The sequence below is a fragment of the Acipenser ruthenus genome, chromosome 12 (genome assembly GCF_902713425.1).
Source record: "Acipenser ruthenus chromosome 12, fAciRut3.2 maternal haplotype, whole genome shotgun sequence".
NCBI lineage: Eukaryota > Metazoa > Chordata > Actinopteri > Acipenseriformes > Acipenseridae > Acipenser > Acipenser ruthenus.
This window is the reverse complement of record NC_081200.1, coordinates 39,901,426-39,918,637: the sequence shown is the minus strand read 5'-3', so window position 1 is coordinate 39,918,637 and position 17,212 is coordinate 39,901,426. Positions and strand designations below refer to the sequence as shown.

At 40.5% G+C, this 17,212-nt stretch overlaps 1 protein-coding gene across 4 annotated transcripts in view; it reads left to right on the top strand.

Annotated features, from left to right (window-relative positions):
- Positions 1-17,212, top strand: part of LOC117416814 (ubiquitin carboxyl-terminal hydrolase 24-like) — a 49,972-nt gene that overhangs the window by 22,648 nt on the left and 10,112 nt on the right. For 3 of the 4 annotated variants that reach the window (XM_059035119.1, XM_034028208.3, XM_034028207.3), the window contains 27 exons: positions 148-233; positions 453-561; positions 661-819; positions 1,170-1,267; positions 1,358-1,453; positions 1,770-1,998; positions 2,545-2,707; positions 3,155-3,310; positions 3,644-3,714; positions 6,017-6,177; positions 6,465-6,526; positions 6,638-6,829; positions 7,209-7,326; positions 7,814-7,958; positions 8,496-8,615; positions 9,089-9,214; positions 9,505-9,603; positions 9,932-10,014; positions 10,319-10,460; positions 10,813-10,932; positions 11,200-11,414; positions 12,084-12,208; positions 12,575-12,716; positions 14,078-14,228; positions 14,586-14,681; positions 14,936-15,039; positions 15,443-15,556. In XM_059035119.1, the coding sequence (XP_058891102.1) occupies positions 148-233; positions 453-561; positions 661-819; positions 1,170-1,267; positions 1,358-1,453; positions 1,770-1,998; positions 2,545-2,707; positions 3,155-3,310; positions 3,644-3,714; positions 6,017-6,177; positions 6,465-6,526; positions 6,638-6,829; positions 7,209-7,326; positions 7,814-7,958; positions 8,496-8,615; positions 9,089-9,214; positions 9,505-9,603; positions 9,932-10,014; positions 10,319-10,460; positions 10,813-10,932; positions 11,200-11,414; positions 12,084-12,208; positions 12,575-12,716; positions 14,078-14,228; positions 14,586-14,681; positions 14,936-15,039; positions 15,443-15,556 (3,482 nt within the window). The remainder of the gene's footprint in view (positions 1-147; positions 234-452; positions 562-660; positions 820-1,169; positions 1,268-1,357; positions 1,454-1,769; positions 1,999-2,544; positions 2,708-3,154; positions 3,311-3,643; positions 3,715-6,016; positions 6,178-6,464; positions 6,527-6,637; positions 6,830-7,208; positions 7,327-7,813; positions 7,959-8,495; positions 8,616-9,088; positions 9,215-9,504; positions 9,604-9,931; positions 10,015-10,318; positions 10,461-10,812; positions 10,933-11,199; positions 11,415-12,083; positions 12,209-12,574; positions 12,717-14,077; positions 14,229-14,585; positions 14,682-14,935; positions 15,040-15,442; positions 15,557-17,212) is intronic. The other variant, XM_059035118.1, reaches the window with a different exon arrangement.

Here is a 17,212-nt window from a genome sequence, read left to right as displayed (position 1 = left end):
GCTGGTTTAACAATCCCTGGTTTTAGTCTTAATCTTGGACTACCTTGCACTAAGTTAACATCACATAGTCCTTGATTAGTGCTGATCAGGGGCTGTGAAACCGGCTGTCAGTGTGCTAGATTTAAGTGTGTTTCTAATTGCATTCAGGAGAAGTCTTTGCCTGGCGTGGTGATGGCTCTGGTGTGCAATGTGTTTGAAATGCTGTACCAACTTGCCAACTTAGACGAGCCGAGGTGGGTGCTTTGGGATATTGCAAGGTCTCTTTTTTATTTGTATTTTTTTATTTGAAATCATAATTTAAGCATTAAATTAAAACTAAAACCCAATTAAACGCAACCAGTAAATTCATGATTTTATAATTAATTTGCCTTTTTTTCCTCTGCTTAAATGCTTAATTTCATTACATTTTGCACAGGCCTCTAAATGTGTTTTGTATTATTTAACTATTGCAGGATAACGTTACGAGTTCGGAAACTACTTTTGCTGATTCCCACGGACCCCGAAGTTCAGGATGCTCTTGATAACTTTGTCCCCAAAGAGTCAAGCGTATGGAGTCACCAAGTAGGTCATTTTTATGAATCTTTCCTATTACATATAACCTTGCTTAGTGCAGTGTGTTTTTTATTTTTTTAATGTATTTTTTCTCTCTCCTCTTTTTAGAAAACCTTGTTTACAGTGGCGTCGGGATCTCAGGCTTCAAAGTCCCCATCCCTGTCCTCAAAGCAGCAGCACCAGCAAAGTGCCTCCTCCATTCTAGAGAGCCTCTTCTGCTCCTCCGCTCCTGGCATGTCAACCTTCAGAGTGCTCTACAATCTAGAGGTAGTGGCACTGGCATCGCCCCTTGACAGAACCACCATTTGTTTATGTAGCAGTGCTGGGAGGGCTTGAAACGTATTCGGTGGCAAAAAGACCATGTTCGTATTAATTCGTAAAACAGTATTGATAAAATAGAATAGAATTTCCGCTAGTAGAAAACAAGACCTTAATGGGGTCTGAAATAAATAACACACATTCTGTTAGTGTTAATGCTCTGGTTATAGTTGCATAACCAAGCATGTGCAAGTACTTACTGCTTTTGTCCAAGTTCTATAAAGATATTGGAGGACTGTGTGTCTCATGTCTTTTAGTAATTTTAAATACATCAAAGCATTCTTTATCCCTTTTTGCAGGTCCTCAGTTCTAAATTGATGCCAACGACGGATGATGAAATGGCAAAAACCAGCGTGAAATCTTTCTGTGAGAACTTTCTCAAAGCAGGGGGCTTGAGGTAAGGGAAATGTTCTTCAGCACTGTACATGCATTTGATACCCGGTGCATGTATTAACCAGTCCATGTGTAATTTATTTTTTGCTTGCAGTTTAGTGGTGAATGTCATGCAGAGGGACTCTATTCCTTCAGAGGTGGACTATGAAACCAGGCAGGGCGTTTACTCCATTTGCTTGCAGCTTGCAAGGTACTAGCAGTTCAAAACTTTTGAAGTATTCATTGTTTATTATTAACCTCATGCAAAGTTTTTCATAAAAGTTATAACTGCACTCCAGCACTTTGTGACCTGATGTGAAAGCCTAGCAATGACCTCCCCTGTCCACTGGGTTTTGCTGCCTTTTCTGGTTTGCAGACCCAGCCCTTTACCTCTACTCCTATTTCGGGTAGCTTGAAAATGCAGTTAACGGCATTGAAAAAAGAAAATCGCAAAGCCTTTAGCCTTTAATTTAAATTCTTCATAAGTGAACCCTGTATGTACTATGTGTTCTTGCAATGGGGTGCAGGTTCTTGTTGGTGGGCCAGGCTATGCCCAGTTCTCTGGACGAGGTGATGCCAAAGGACGGTGTGGACGCACTGTCCTCAAGGCCGTTCCGGAACGCCAGCCGACAGAACAGCCGACAGTTGTCCTTCGGTGGGACCCCTGAGAAATCCTCCTACCGGCAGATGTCCATGTCAGACCGGTCGTCGATCAGGGTGGAGGAGATCATACCGGCTGCACGAGTAGCCATTCAGGTGAGTGTACTGGTGCCTTTGGGCTTCACATTTTGAGAGTTCCAGCAAAGTCACTGATGCTAGTGCTGTAGACATTAAAAAGACATCTAATCAAAACATTTGTCATTTTTATTTATTTAGTTTCTTGTATTTCTAAAGCCAGTGCTTACAGCAAGCAAGCTCATGACAAAGCACTAGCCAGGGTGTTAAGTTTGCATCATAGTCCTCTAAAATGAAATACAAACTTTTGTTGTGATAGAAGTAGCATGTTGCAGCTGTGGTGCATCTAGAAACGCCACAATTGACCTTAATTACTTTAAAGCTTTTAAGCATTACTGTTTTTTGTGTCTGTCTTTAGAAAAGTCCTAGCATGATGGTGAATGATGGTGGCCACCAGTGCATTATTATTATTATTATTATTATTATTATTATTATTTATTAATACAGTCCAGAATTAATTTGACTGCGCTCTACAGATAAGATTAATGCTGGCTTTAGCCTAAACCATTGTTGCGTTGACTTACTGGTTTACCCTCATGAGTAAGTGTCTCCCATGTGTTTTGTTAGACGATGGAAGTGAATGACTTCACCTCGACTGTGGCCTGCTTCATGCGCCTCACCTGGGCAGCTGCGTCTGGGCGCCTTGACTTGGTGGGGAGCAGCCAGCCAATCAGAGAGAGCACCAACTCCCTGTTCCCTCTGGGGGTGCGCAATCGCCTCAGCAGCACAGGTAAATCCAGGAAGGGCTGTTTTAAACTGTATGAACTTTAAAAGAAGTTTGAGTAAGTCCACCTGAGCCCTTGAGGATTCTTATGCACAGCATGTAAAGCAAATGCAAGACAGAGGAGGAGTCCTGTTCACTCTAACAAGGGAAGTACATTTCCAGTGTTGTGGCAGGAAAAACAAACCGATCAGCCCCAAGACAAAAAAAATAACTTCTGAGGATGTTATGTTTTGTAATGAGGTTAAAATGTTTTTAAAATTCTTTTTTTTTTTTTTTTTTTTTAAAACACCTTTTGAGTGTGGAACTCTTTCTGGGTGGCTGGCATTGCGGTAACGCATAGATTACAGGGCGTACATATTGTTAATAACTGGGTAACTACCAAAGTTTCCTACTTTCACATGGTAACTGTGCTGTGGAAATAAGCGTGTAATTACACGGAAATGGCCTTTTCAGGTAGTAACTGCAGCTCTGGGAGTGAGGGAGAGCCGACGACCTTGCACGCTGGGATCTGTGTGAAACAGAACTGTGTGTCCATCAAAGACACTATCATTGCCCGAGAAGCCTTGTCTTTACTGGTTACCTGTCTGCAGCTACGTTGCCAGCAGTTAGGTGAGTTACAACACTAGCCTTTGTCTTGTTACTGCTTCTTCTAGGCAGAGCTGTCTGTCCAAAACCTTTTGTCCAGTATAGTACTTCTAAAAGGCATTGAGGGAGGAGGAGGGGGGTTTAACCTAGTGTTGATAAGCGCTGTGGGTCTTGTACAGTACCTTGCTTCTGCAAAAAATATTTAGTGTATCAATACTGTATGCAAACAGTAAAGAGTACTGTGTTTTGGATTAGTTATATGTGTAATTAAGACTAGAAATTCCATTTGTGAGTGCTATTTTATTACTTTCTTGTATTAAACGTTACAATAATGTTGTATTTTTTAATTATTTCCAGGTTCCTTTTATAACTTGCCTTGTGTAAGTGATTTCATTATTGATATTCTTCTTGGATCACCCAGTGGAGAGGTAAGTCTGAAATCATCATGTTTTATGGATTGATATTGAATTTACAGACGTGCTCAAATTTGTTGGTACCCTTACAGCTCATTGAAATAATGCTTCATTCCTCCTGAAAAGTGATGAAATTAAAAGCTATTTTATCATGTATATTTGCATGCCTTTGGTATGTCATAGAATAAAGCAAAGAAGCTGTGAAAAGAGATGAATTATTGCTTATTCTACAAAGATATTCTAAAATGGCCTGGACACATTTGTTGGTACCCCTTAGAAAAGATAATAAATAATTGGATTATAGTGATATTTCAAACTAATTAGTTTCTTTAATTAGTATCACACATGTCTCCAATCTTGTAATCAGTCATTCAGCCTATTTAAATGGAGAAAAGTAGTCACTGTGCTGTTTGGTATCATTGTGTGCACCACACTGAACATGGACCAGAGAAAGCAAAGGAGAGAGTTGTCTGAGGAGATCAGAAAGAAAATAATAGACAAGCATGGTAAAGGTAAAGGCTACACGACCATCTCCAAGCAGCTTGATGTTCCTGTGACAACAGTTGCAAATATTATTAAGAAGTTTAAGGTCCATGGAACTGTAGCCAACCTCCCTGGGCACGGCCGCAAGAGGAAAATCGACCCCAGATTGAACAGAAGGATAGTGCGAATGGTAGAAAAAGAACCAAGAATAACTGCCAAAGAGATACAAGCTGAACTCCAAGGTGAAGGTACGTCAGTTTCTGATCGCACCATCCGTCGCTTTTTGAGCGAAAGTGGGCTCCATGGAAGAAGATCCAGGAGGACTCCACTTTTGAAAGAAAAACATAAAAAAGCCAGACTGGAATTTGCTAAAATGCATATTGACAAGCCACAATCCTTCTGGGAGAATGTCCTTTGGACAGATGAGTCAAAACTGGAGCTTTTTGGCAAGTCACATCAGCTCTATGTTCACAGACGAAAAAATGAAACTTTCAAAGAAAAGAACACCATACCTACAGTGAAACATGGAGGAGGCTCGGTTATGTTTTGGGGCTGCTTTGCTGCGCCTGGCACAGGGTGCCTTGAATCTGTGCAGGGCACAATGAAATTTCAAGACTATCAAGGCATTCTGGAGCGAAACGTTCTGCCCAGTGTCAGAAAGCTCTGTCTCAAGCGCAGGTCATGGGTCCTCCAACAGGATAATGACCCAAAACACACAGCTAAAAGCACCCAAGAATGGATAAGAACAAAACATTGGACTATTCTGAAGTGGCCTTCTATGAGTCCTGATCTGAATCCTATCGAACATCTATGGAAAGAGCTGAAACTTGCAGTCTGGAGAAGGCACCCATCAAACCTGAGACAGCTGGAGCAGTTTGCTCAGGAAGAGTGGGCCAAACTACCTGTTAACAGGTGCAGAAGTCTCACTGAGAGCTACAGAAAATGATTGCAGTGATTGCCTCTAAAGGTTGTGCAACAAAATATTAGGTTAGCGGTCCCATCATTTTTGTCCATGCCATTTTCATTTGTTTTCTTATTTACAGTATTATGTTGAATAAAAAATCAAAAGCAAAGTCTGATTTCTATTAAATATGGAATAAACAATGGTGGATGCCAATTACTTTTGTCAGTTTAAAGTTATTTCAGAGAAAATTGTGCATTCTTTGTTTTTTGTGGAGGGGTACCAACAAATTTGAGCACGTCTGTAGTTTATTTTAGTATTTCTAAATGGATGAAGCCAGTGAGTAAATGATAAATAGATCAGATAGATGGAATGGCAGATAGGCTTTGACAATGGTGGAAGAAAATTATGTGATAATAGAAAGTGCTCTGTGATGTCACTGGGATGGCCCTTGCAGTGGAAATTTTTCAAATCACATTTCTTCTTGGTAATAAATAAATAAACAAACTACTGTGAAATGTGTATTTTAAAGACAACCAATTGAACACAATTTACTGTAACTGTAGTGTAAAATGTCTGTTCACACCAGACACAATACAACAAGCGAATGTGTAGTGTGACCCACCGCGCCACGACAAAAAAAAATAAACTATCTGGGAGTCCATTTCCAGCAGACTGGATATAGCTGGTGTGTATGATTCGTTTACGTTTACTGAAATTAGCATTCTGCAAAAAGCTATTCTGTGTTCTACATATTTATTAGCTCTATAACAGGGTTATCAATCACATTGCGTGCGCCTGTCTCCACTGGTGTGAAAGCCAGTGTCGCAGCAGAAGTGTCCTTTTATCACAGGACTAATCGCATCTCGCCTGTTTGTGAATAGACCTTAAGAAGGGTCATTTTCTTTGTGTTTTAAATGTTTTCTTTTGTAGATCCGCAGTGTGGCTTGTGACCAGCTCTACACACTGAGCCAGACGGACACCTCTGTCTATCCAGACCTGCATAAACCCAACTTGTTCTTGTTACGGGTGGTGCTGACCGCGCAGCTACCCCTGTGGTCACCAACCAGCATCATGAGAGGCATCAACCAGAGGTAAGCTGCAGGAGCAGCGATGCTGAGCTGTTTCATAACCTTGCATCAAGAACATAAGCTGTTCCGGAGAGAGCAGTTTTACTAGCACCACCACCCGGTGTGGAGGGTCTTATTGCTATTTGTTGTTTCACACTTTTTATTTCCCAAAAATATATTCTTGATGTCTACTCAACTGCTGTATGTTGAAATAAAAAATTGAAAGTTTTGATTGTAGTACATAAATGACGCTGCCATTTTTTTTTCCTTTTTTTTTCTGTATTTTATAAATCTTTTTGTTTTTTTTGCAGGCTGTTATCTCAATGTGCTGAGTACTTTGACTTGAGGTGCCAGTTACTTGATGATTTGACCTGTAAGTGCATGCATTACATTTTTAAAATATATTTTCTGTTTCGGTTTTGCATTGATTATATTGTTTCCCTCTCCAGCCTCCACACTCTGCTAACCAGCATCTTCTTTTTAGCAACAGAGATGGAGCAGTTACAGATCAGCCCGGCTGCCATGCTGGAAGATGAGATAAACTGGTTAGATAACTTTGAGCCGACGTGGTCCGCGGAGCTGGAGACGAGTGAAGCTGATAACATCCTGCAGGCTGGCCATTTACGACTCATCAAAACCCTTTTATCCCTGTGTGGAAACGACAAAGAACAGCTGGGTAGGTCACTTTCCAGACCCTGTGTATTATCAACAGCAGCATAAGCAGTTATGAAAAAAAATAGCTGAAATATAGAACAGTTAGAACTATAATATCTTTATAGTATACCTCAATGAAGAAAATAGAACGCTGTGGAGTGGCAATTCCTGCAATCGTGCCTCGCACAAGGGAGTCTTTTTTTTGTATTTGAACTTGCAACCTTCTAGTTCCAAAGGCTTTTCTGGTGAGCTCAAGGAGCAACTCCGTGGGCAAAGCAGTTGCAGTTCCCATGTGTGTGCGCCTGTTCATTTACATGGTTTAATCCAGATGCTGTGAAACCAGACTTGGTTAGTACTGCCCTCTGCTCTAATGTTCACATGCATTTTTTTTCCTCTTGCAGGTCCTTCTCTGATCCAGCAGTTGTTGGATGACTTTCTTTTCCGTGCCTCTCGGATTATTTTGAACAGCAACAACCCCACGGGCAGCTCGTCTATCAGCCAGCAAGACTTCCACCCCAAGTGAGAATGTAGACTTTCTCATGTTTTTATTTTGCTTTTCATCAGTCTCTGTGAATTAAACGTAGGAGTTATCGAACCAGGTATACTTCTGGTATATAAGTTCTAGACATACATACTTGAAAAAGCAAAACAGTTAATGTGCAGTGTTTTTGTCTTTCTGGTAGAGTTCATGGAACAGGAGTGACCAAAGTTGGCCCTTCTACTCCTAGTCTTTGTTCCAACCCTGTTTCAAATTGTTCAATTGAACCAATTAAACCTCCATCCAGACCCTTAACTATCATTTTACCTCTTAAACCTGGAGTGGAATTCCCCTCCAGGACCGTGACTGGACACCCCTGGCATAGAAGGCAGACGAATGTTTTGTTTTGTGTCGTTTTTTCAAAGACACCAAGGCATTTGAATTTTGGTATAACATTGAGTGTGATAGCATGCCACACTGAGACTTAATAAGATGACAGGCTGATTCTGTGTCTCTGCCTCTGTCCAGGTGCAACACAGTAAGCAGTCGCCTGGCTGCCTACGAGGTGCTGGTGATGCTGGCGGACAGCTCCCTCGGTAATCTGCAGCTCATCACCAGAGAGCTGCTGTCCATGCACCACCAGGCAGACCCTGCGCTCACCAAGGAGTTTGATGTGAGTACACACCTGACGAGGGACACAGGCTGGCTAAAGAATCACTACCAGGAGTTGGGAACAAACAAAGATTTACTTCTGTCATGCACCATTTGTTTTTATTTTCTCCCAGGAAGCAGACTTGTTAATTTATTGTGTTATTATTATTATTTTTTTTTTTTATTTTTTTTTTTTAGGAAGCTAGTTATATTACTGATGTGGTTCTCCAATGTATGTAGATTCAAACTTGTTTTAAAGCCACATGCATAGAAGAACCACCTTTGTATTGTGGCCTCTCGGCTGTTATTATATTGCTTACGTTCAATCACCTGGTCATAAAGACCATTTTTACATGGTCTCTCTAGCTGTCACTGTTAGCCTGTTTCGGGTAACATTTGTTAATATTAAACACATTCTCGTGGGTTGTGCTGGTAATTTGGCAGCAGTTAATGTCTTTTTTAGAAATAAAAATAAATAAATAGATCATTTTATTACACTTCATCCCCCACACAACCTGTCCTTTTTATTGATTTCTTTGGTGTTTTGTGTTTTCTTTAGTACCTGCCTCCTGTGGATAGTCGCTCGAGCTCTGGTTTTGTTGGACTGAAGAACGGTGGAGCCACCTGCTACATGAATGCAGTGTTTCAGCAGCTCTACATGCAGCCAGGTCTTGCAGAGGTAAGGGTAATATACCATGTAATGGGCAAGTCTCACAGACTGGGACTGCCTACTGTAACTTTGCCTTGAGCATTGAGGCAGTTAAAGATTACTGTTTATTCCTTGGCTTTTAGTCCTGGCAGTTGATTGGATGGCCTAATAAGGTTTGCCCTGAGGGTGAGTTTCAGGATTCTGAAGTCCCATGAACTTTGAGGGCATTTACCTTAGGACAATGACCATTCTACTCTGACCCTTGATTGGCTGACACCATACGTGAGGTATACAATCTGCACTAGTGACAACGTGCATGGTTTTTTTAATGATTTGTTAAAAACGTTTCAGGTTTGCAGGTTCTAAGGGTACATTTTAGTAACTTGTATTGTACTAGTCAACCACTAGGTGGAGGCAGAATGATTTATTCTCGTTAAATATCAGTTTTGTTTGTAAAATGACAGCATACATGATTTTGATACTGGTGTACTTTTTTTTCTTAGGCCTTCCTGACGATTGAGGAGGACACGGAGAATCCGGAGGAAAGCGTGTTTTACCAGGTGCAGTCTTTGTTTGGGCACCTGATGGAGAGCAAGCTGCAGTACTACGTGCCTGAGAACTTCTGGAAGGTACCCCACCCCACCACCACCTTGACTTTACAATCTGCAGGGAAGCCCTTGGAGGTTTAAAACCAGAAAAGAAATGTGCATTACACAGACTTGTTACAGATACCCTAATAATCATTGTGCCATTTAAATATTTTATTATAGATCAAGAAGTTGTAAAAAAAAATTAGTCATATTATTATCTCAAGACATTTTTGAAGTTCTATACTCTGTACAAAATAGGTGTGCAGGTTTAGTATTAGTATTGGGAGTTTTCTGTTGTGATTTGATTGATTTATTTTGATTCTGCTCAGATCTTTAAGATGTGGAACAAGGAGCTGTTTGTAAGAGAACAGCAGGATGCCTATGAATTCTTCACCAGCCTTGTGGATCAGCTGGATGAACACTTAAAGGTATGAGCAGCTATTTCTTCAATACTGAGCCGTACTGACTGGTGTGATTTGCCACTTAGCTGTTTATCGGTCGTGCTTATCCACTGTATTGCTTTAAAAGCTGACTTTAATGTCTTGGGGTGATCTCCTTATTTATCATATTATAAGGAGACAATGCCACCCAACATAGTATTGGGAAATCCCAGTATATTTTTTGTGACTTGGAAATTAATTTAAAAAAAGCGTTGGTGAATTCAAAATGCTTGGGTGCTTGTGGCCTTTGATCATATATTAAAACATAAAGGTGATTCTGTGAAGCTTGTGTTTTTTTTTTTTTTTGTTTCATCAGAAAATTAATCGGGAACAGATTTTCAAGAACACTTTCCAAGGCATTTTCTCAGATCAGAAGATCTGTAAAGACTGTCCACACAGGTAAGAGCTGCTTGTGAAACAGAGGTCTGTCGTTGGGAGAGGTATTATAAAATGTAGCAAGTGATTTAATGCTGTATTTTATGCTTAGTGCTGTAGTTTTCGATCCGTGCTCTATCATTTATAAAAGTGAATCCAAGTCAAAAATAATAAGCATTGCCATTTTTATTTTTCTCAGATAACTGAACTTGATTTTATTGGACTTGAGTTGGAATTATTATTTTTTTCTTTACAATACATTTTAAAGCTATTTATATGGATTGCATTTGCTCATCTGCTGTAGTTTGATGTAATTTGTGTTCTGCAGGTATGAACGTGAAGAAACCTTCATGGCTCTGAATTTAGGGGTGACCTCATGCCAGAGTCTAGAGATCTCCTTAGATCAGTTTGTGAGAGGTGAAGTGCTTGAGGGAAGCAACGCCTACTACTGTGAAAAGTGCAAAGAAAAGGTAAAGTTCATATTAGGGTAGTACTCCAAGTAGAGGAGGAAGTGGTAACACAAAAATAAAGGCCGGGGCTCCCGAGTGGCGCATCCGGTAAAGGCACTCCATGTGCAGTGCAGGATGTGCCCTATAGCCTGGATGTTGCAGGTTCGAGTCCAGGATATTCCATTGCCGACCGTGGACGGGAGTTCCCGCAGGGGGGGCTTAGGTTTGCCAGGGTGAAGGTCACAGTAGATGATAAAGCACCACCCTTGCTATTGCAGTGTGTAATGGATTGTGCTCTGTGTCCTTGTGGCGTGACGGGAACTTTAAAGATAATGGCTCCTCTGAATTAAAATGAATCCCTTCTGTGTTTCAGCGTACAACAGTAAAACGCACCTGCATCAAGTCTCTGCCCAGTGTCCTGGTTATTCACTTAATGAGGTTTGGCTTTGACTGGGAGAGCGGCCGATCCATTAAATATGATGAACAGATTAAGGTAAAGTAACCATTCCTAAACCAGATAATTATATATGTGTGTGTGTGTGTGTGTGTGTGTGTGTGTGTGTGTGTGTGTGTGTGTGTGTGTGTGTGTGTGTGTGTGTATGTATGTATGTATGTATGTATGTATGTATTAATTTTCAGTAAATAACAATACATCCAATATGAAACTACTTACAGTAATTCATTAATGTAAGACTTGTATGTTAATACAAATAATACAGTTCTCATAGCATCCTTTAATGTGGTGTTGTGGTGTTTCCAGTTCCCCTGGGTGCTCAACATGGAACCCTACACTGTTTCCGGAATGGCCCGGCAGGATTCCACTTCAGAACACGGGGAAAACGGCCGCGGTGGGGAGCAGGGCGGCTCCCCACGGAAGAAAGTCACCATATCTGAAAACTACGAGCTCGTCGGGGTGGTCGTGCACAGCGGCCAGGCGCATGCTGGGCATTATTACTCGTTCATTAAGGATAGGCGGTGAGTGGGATTCACTCGCAATCCACAATCCTTATTCAATACATGTTGGATTGCAATTACCTGCCTCTGTCCCCCATTGAAAAACACACTCAATGTAGCTCAGTGAGTTTCCCAGGTTACCAGTCATTTAAAAAAAGAAATTATACAAATAAAGATAAATACAAATTATAGTAATAAATTAATGTATCAGATCATCTCATCTTGTGTACGGAAGTCTTTTCAAGCAAAGCACATATGGGACAATTCTAAAGGTTTCAGAAAATCCTGACTGCCTGTACTGTTAACTCACCAGGCCTGTCTTGTCTAATGCAGGCCCTGTGGGCAGTCTTGCCATTCGTCTAATGCAAAGCCAGCTCTTGTTGCTGGACATCTGTTAACCATCCTTTGTGCATTCAAGCTGTGTTGCTGTGCTGTTACAGGAGGTTTACTTTCCTCTTAATCTCTCACTGAGTGCTTTATTTTATTTTTCAGAGTCAGACCCGCAATTTAAGAGACACATGGTAATAATTACTGGTCAGTGTCACATTACAATTAAATAGAGGTTGCACTGTAAATCTACTGTAAACTTGAATAAATACATGTGAAGGGGTCTGATGAAACTTTAAACATAAACCTCTTAGAGAATGTGTGAAATAGTACAAATGTGTATATGTTTTTGTAATCCTCCAGGGGAAATGCCAGAGGGAAGTGGTACAAATTCAATGACGATGTGGTGGAGGAGTTTGACATGAATGATGAGACTTTGGAATATGAATGTTTTGGAGGGGAGTACCGACCCAAAGTCTACGATCAATGTAAGTACTGGAAATGATTTAAATCTTACCAAGAAGTACCTTTTTCCAAATACTAAGAAAATGGAAGCAGAAATCTAACTGTGTGCACAAGGGCACAGGGTGTCTTATAGAGGAGCTTGCCTGTCTGAACAGATGCCATGTTGACTCTTGTGTAGCTGCCTCCAGTAATCTGTCCTGCATGTGCTCCACAAATATCAAACACCGCAAGGGTCTGGGGCAAACCCAGCCACGTGTAGTTTGTAGCTACATACTGCATGCTGACCTTTTTAAACACCATGCATTAATATTTTATCATCTTGCTGTCATAGTAGTTCTCCTCCTCCTTAGCTGTTCACCATTTTTTTTTTTGTTTATATGTATATAAAGCTAACCCTTACCCTGATGTGCGGAGACGATACTGGAACGCCTACATGCTGTTCTACCAGAGAATTTCAGACCAGAACTCTCCGGTTCTACCAAAGAAAAGCCGTGTCAGCGTGATGCGGCAAGAGGCAGAGGATCTGACCCTGTGAGTACAAGCTTCTCCTGTGCGCATCTCCTGGGTCTTACCCTGCGAGTACAAGCTTCTCCTGTGCGCACCTCCTGGGTCTTACCCTGTGAGTACAAGCTTCTCCTGTGTGCATCTCCTGGGTCTTACCCTGCGATTACAAGCTTCTCCTGTGCGCACCTCCTGGGTCTGACCCTGTGAGTACAAGCTTCTCCTGTGTGCATCTCCTGGGTCTGACCCTGTGAGTACAAGCTTCTCCTGTGCGCACCTCCTGGGTCTGACCCTGTGAGTACAAGCTTCTCCTGTGCGCATCTCCTGGGTCTGACCCTCTGAGTACAGGCTTCTCCTGTGTGCATCTCCTGGGCTTCTCTGTGAAGGCCCTAGAGAAGCGTCTTGCTTTTCTCGTACTGCCTCTTGTAAGGAGCCAGCTGGTAGTAGAGGACTGGCTTCATTGGAACAGCAGTAACCTCTCTAGCAGAAGAAAGAAAGAAAGATGGTCAACATGATACAGGTTGGGTGAGAATCCTGTTTTATGATTGTGTGATGGTCAAACCTACTCATATCGGCCCATCTTTGTGGACCGGTGGTAAGACAGCTGTGGCCAAAAGTTTTGCATTGCCTAGAATTTTAGGGTTAAGACATTTAAAAAAAAAAAATTAATAATAATAATAATAATAATAATAATAATAATAATAATAATAATAATAATAATAATAATAATAATAATAAAATATGAACATAATGTAGATATTTTATTTAACCTCAAAATTATATACCGGAAGCCATAATAGTGTGGAGTAGTGGTTAGGGCTCTGGACTCTTGACCGGAGGGTTGTGGGTTCAATCCCCAGTGGGGGACACTGCTGTTGTACCCTTGAGCAAGGTACTTTACCTAGATTGCTCCAGTAAAAACCCAACTGTATAAATGGGTAATTGTATGTAAAATAATGTGATATCTGTATAATGTGAAATAATGTACAATGTGATATCTTGTAACAATTGTAAGTCGCCCTGGATAAGGGCGTCTGCTAAGAAAATAATAATAATAATAATAATAATAATAATAATAATAATAATAATAATAATAATAATAATAATAATAGTAGAACAGTGTTATGTTATATTTTGAAATGTCACATTTTTCAATTTGTCAGTTTTTCAAAATGTTAACATTATTCAGCAAGTTTCATTTGAGTTTATGAAGCAGAATGAGAATCTATAGGATGATGCAAAACTTTTGGCCTGAGCTGTAGAGTATTAGTAGACGTTAGTAGTCGAGGACTGGCTTGGTTGGAAGAGTGCCATCCTGCGTATCAGAAGAATGAGTCGAGAAGGTATTTGTGCTCATAGCTTTGAGGAACTGTGTGTATCTGTCTCTGTAGGTCAGCACCGTCTTCCCCTGAGGTCTCCCCTCAGTCATCCCCTCGTCCTCCAAGAGCCAATAATGACCGCCTCTCCCTGCTGACCAAGCTGGTGAGAAAAGGGGAGAAAAAGGGGCTGTTTGTGGAGAAAATGCCAGCAAGAATATACCAGGTAGGATTTCAGTCACTTTAAAATGAGCATGAGCAACAGTAAAATACACGTCCTCTAAACATTGGTAAACACATTATCAGTTAGTGTGTTAATAAACCACAAGAGATTAAAACAGAAAGAGGTCAAGCATGAAAAGCGTTACAAGCATTTCCGCCTGCCAGCAGAGATCCTGCTGTGCATTCCTGGACACCTATTCGTGCATGTGCATGTCTCGAAGCTGAAGCACAAGTTGAGTGTTTCTGGGAGGGAATTCCCATCACAAGTATATTAGTACAAGAGAAGGTGCTTATAGCGTGTAGAAAACATGGCATTTAAACTCCAGTTGTATCCTAACATAGTTTTGTTGTCCCTGACCAGATGGTAAGAGATGAGAACCTCAAGTTCATGAAGAACAGAGATGTGTACAACAGCGACTACTTCAATTTCACATTGTCTCTGGCTTCTGTCAATGCAGTAAGTTATTGAACTTTCACCTTTGTTTCTGGGGCTGCAGCAACCTCTGTGGCAGAAAAATAGTGACGTTTTACATGTTGGATAAAATCTTGCTTTTGCCTGAATGACAATATTCAGAAACTCGCTTGTAAAAGCGCAAATTACGTTTGGTATAGTTTTAGTCTCATTGGAAAGTGCAACTTCTCATAATTAAAGTTCAGTTCATATATTTGAAGAGCCAGTATTTCATCACTTCGTTCAAACCTTTCTTGCAGACTAAATTAAAACATCCAGCATACCAGGCAATGGCAAAGGTGAGCCTACAGCTAGCTATCCAGTTCCTCTTCCACACCTACCTGCGCACCAAGAAGAAACTCAGGTACGTCCGAGATGGGATATAAAAAAGTACAGTGTGTAGATGCTTGAAAGTTTCCAGCTCGGTAATTAGACATGCTAATGGCAATGCATTCTACATTTTAAATGGGTTGGTAATGTATGTCATGCACACAGTAAAGTTAGCTAAATCTTTCCTTGATTCCATTGATATTTAACATACCCACAGTTAAATAATCCGTCTTCTTGTTTATAATCTGAATATTGTGGACAACAAATGTAATGGCTTTTCAGCATTGCATGGATCTAACCGTATTCGGTTTTCTGCTACTACTCTGTCACTTCTTGTTACATGCTTATATTTTCCCTAGTGTTTGTCGTCATTACATACATGCTTCTCATAGTAGTGCAGGTTGAATATTCACTCTGTGGTCCTTCATGTCCTACAGGGTAGACACTGAAGAATGGATTGCAACTATCGAGGCTCTGCTTTCCAAAAGCAGTGAAGGCTGTCGGTGGTTAATTGAATACCTGGTGGGTTCTGAAGGACGAGAGCTTATCAAGTAAGTATGACAGCAGAGTGTGTGTGTGTCTGTGTGTGTGTGTGTCTGTGTGTGTGTGTGTGGGGGAATAACTCTCACTCTCTGTTCATGTTGCTGTGTTCCAGAGTGCCTGGGGTAAGGAGTGGGTGGTATGGTTGGTGATGGTATATTTTTGTCAAATATGTATGTGTGGATATTACATCCTGACAGAAAGTTAGAAATCACACTTCTGTCTTCTGTAGAGTTCTGTATGTACATTAACTTTTTGTAATCTAGTAAATGGTAGAAAGTATAATAGGAATATTGGAGATATGGAGTCTGTTGGATGTAGTTTTAGGGTTGATGAATTTATGGTTAGCCTGATTTTTTTTTTTTTTTTTTTTTTTTTTTTTTTTTTTTTTTAATGAATTGACTTTTTTTGGGGGGAGGGGGGGGGGGTAATAGTAATGGTGATTTTTGCATGGAAATGTTGTTATTAACTTCACTTGTGTAGCTATTATAAATCAAGGACACTTTTTAAAACAATCCTGTATTAAACTGGATTCTATTAAAATGAAAGTTTCTGATACTTATATTTCAGTTATTTTTCTTACCCCTGTATATCCAGTTGAGATGTTTCTTATTTGCCAATACCCCTAATAAATCACACTGATTTACATGATCGATGGTCTGCTGTCATTGTTTTAGACTTTGGCCTGGTACCACTGTTTTCATTGAGTGCAGAGTGCTGCACTCCTTAGAGGAAGGAGCAGTGTGTGCATGTCAGTTCTCTACAGCCGTGTGTTTATTTTGGGTTAGAGTAATGGTAACCGTTTCTGCTACTGCCTGCGCAGGAATGTAAATATTTAGAAGCGGAGGAAGCATTGAAGGAAAAGGTTGGCCCTGAGGCTGCCGTTGTGCAGATGCTGTTTAAGACGTGATTGGTCGTTCCACTCGAACGTTGGATATGGCCTGATGCTTGTCCAGCCCAAAGTCAAGTTAAGGCCAGTGGGAAAGGGAAACTCGGACGAGCCAAGACCAAGCCAAGATAGATACCCTTTGACATCCTACAGCTGATGGGCTAACTCATAGGCATCTTTGTTCTAGGTGCATAAAGGATTTCATAAATCAGAGGGATTACATGACCTCTGGTAAGTGCCTGGGGACTTTTGACAGGAGCAGCTATTTAAAAAAAAAAAAAATTCACTGAACCTGTAGAAATGAAACCAAAGTCAAACCCTGATCTTGCATCTTCTTAATTAGGAATGTCATAGATTATAATGTAAAATGTGTAAGAAGCCAAGTCATATGTACTGTTTCTTTATAATTTGTTCCCATGATCTTCAAAACGTGCAGGTATCAGGTGTGGGTGATTTTTTGTTTTGTTTTTTGTTTTGTTCATGTTGACTTTAAGGTATGTGAGATTTCACATAAAGCTTGTATTTTGAACATATCTGTGGATTTATAAATATCAGAATTGGCCTTTAGCAGCCCTTGAGATAAATGTAATTTAAGTTATATGTCAGTCTCTAGCCCTTTGCGGTCAATTTATTAAATGCGTGTCAGACACGCCAGGTCTAATTTATTTTCACACGCGCAGTTAATTTTAGACGCGCTGTTTAAAAGTATTTTTTTTTCACAGTCAAACGGGTTTAAATGGCCCTGCATATCAACAAAGCACTCACTAGGCATCTCCAG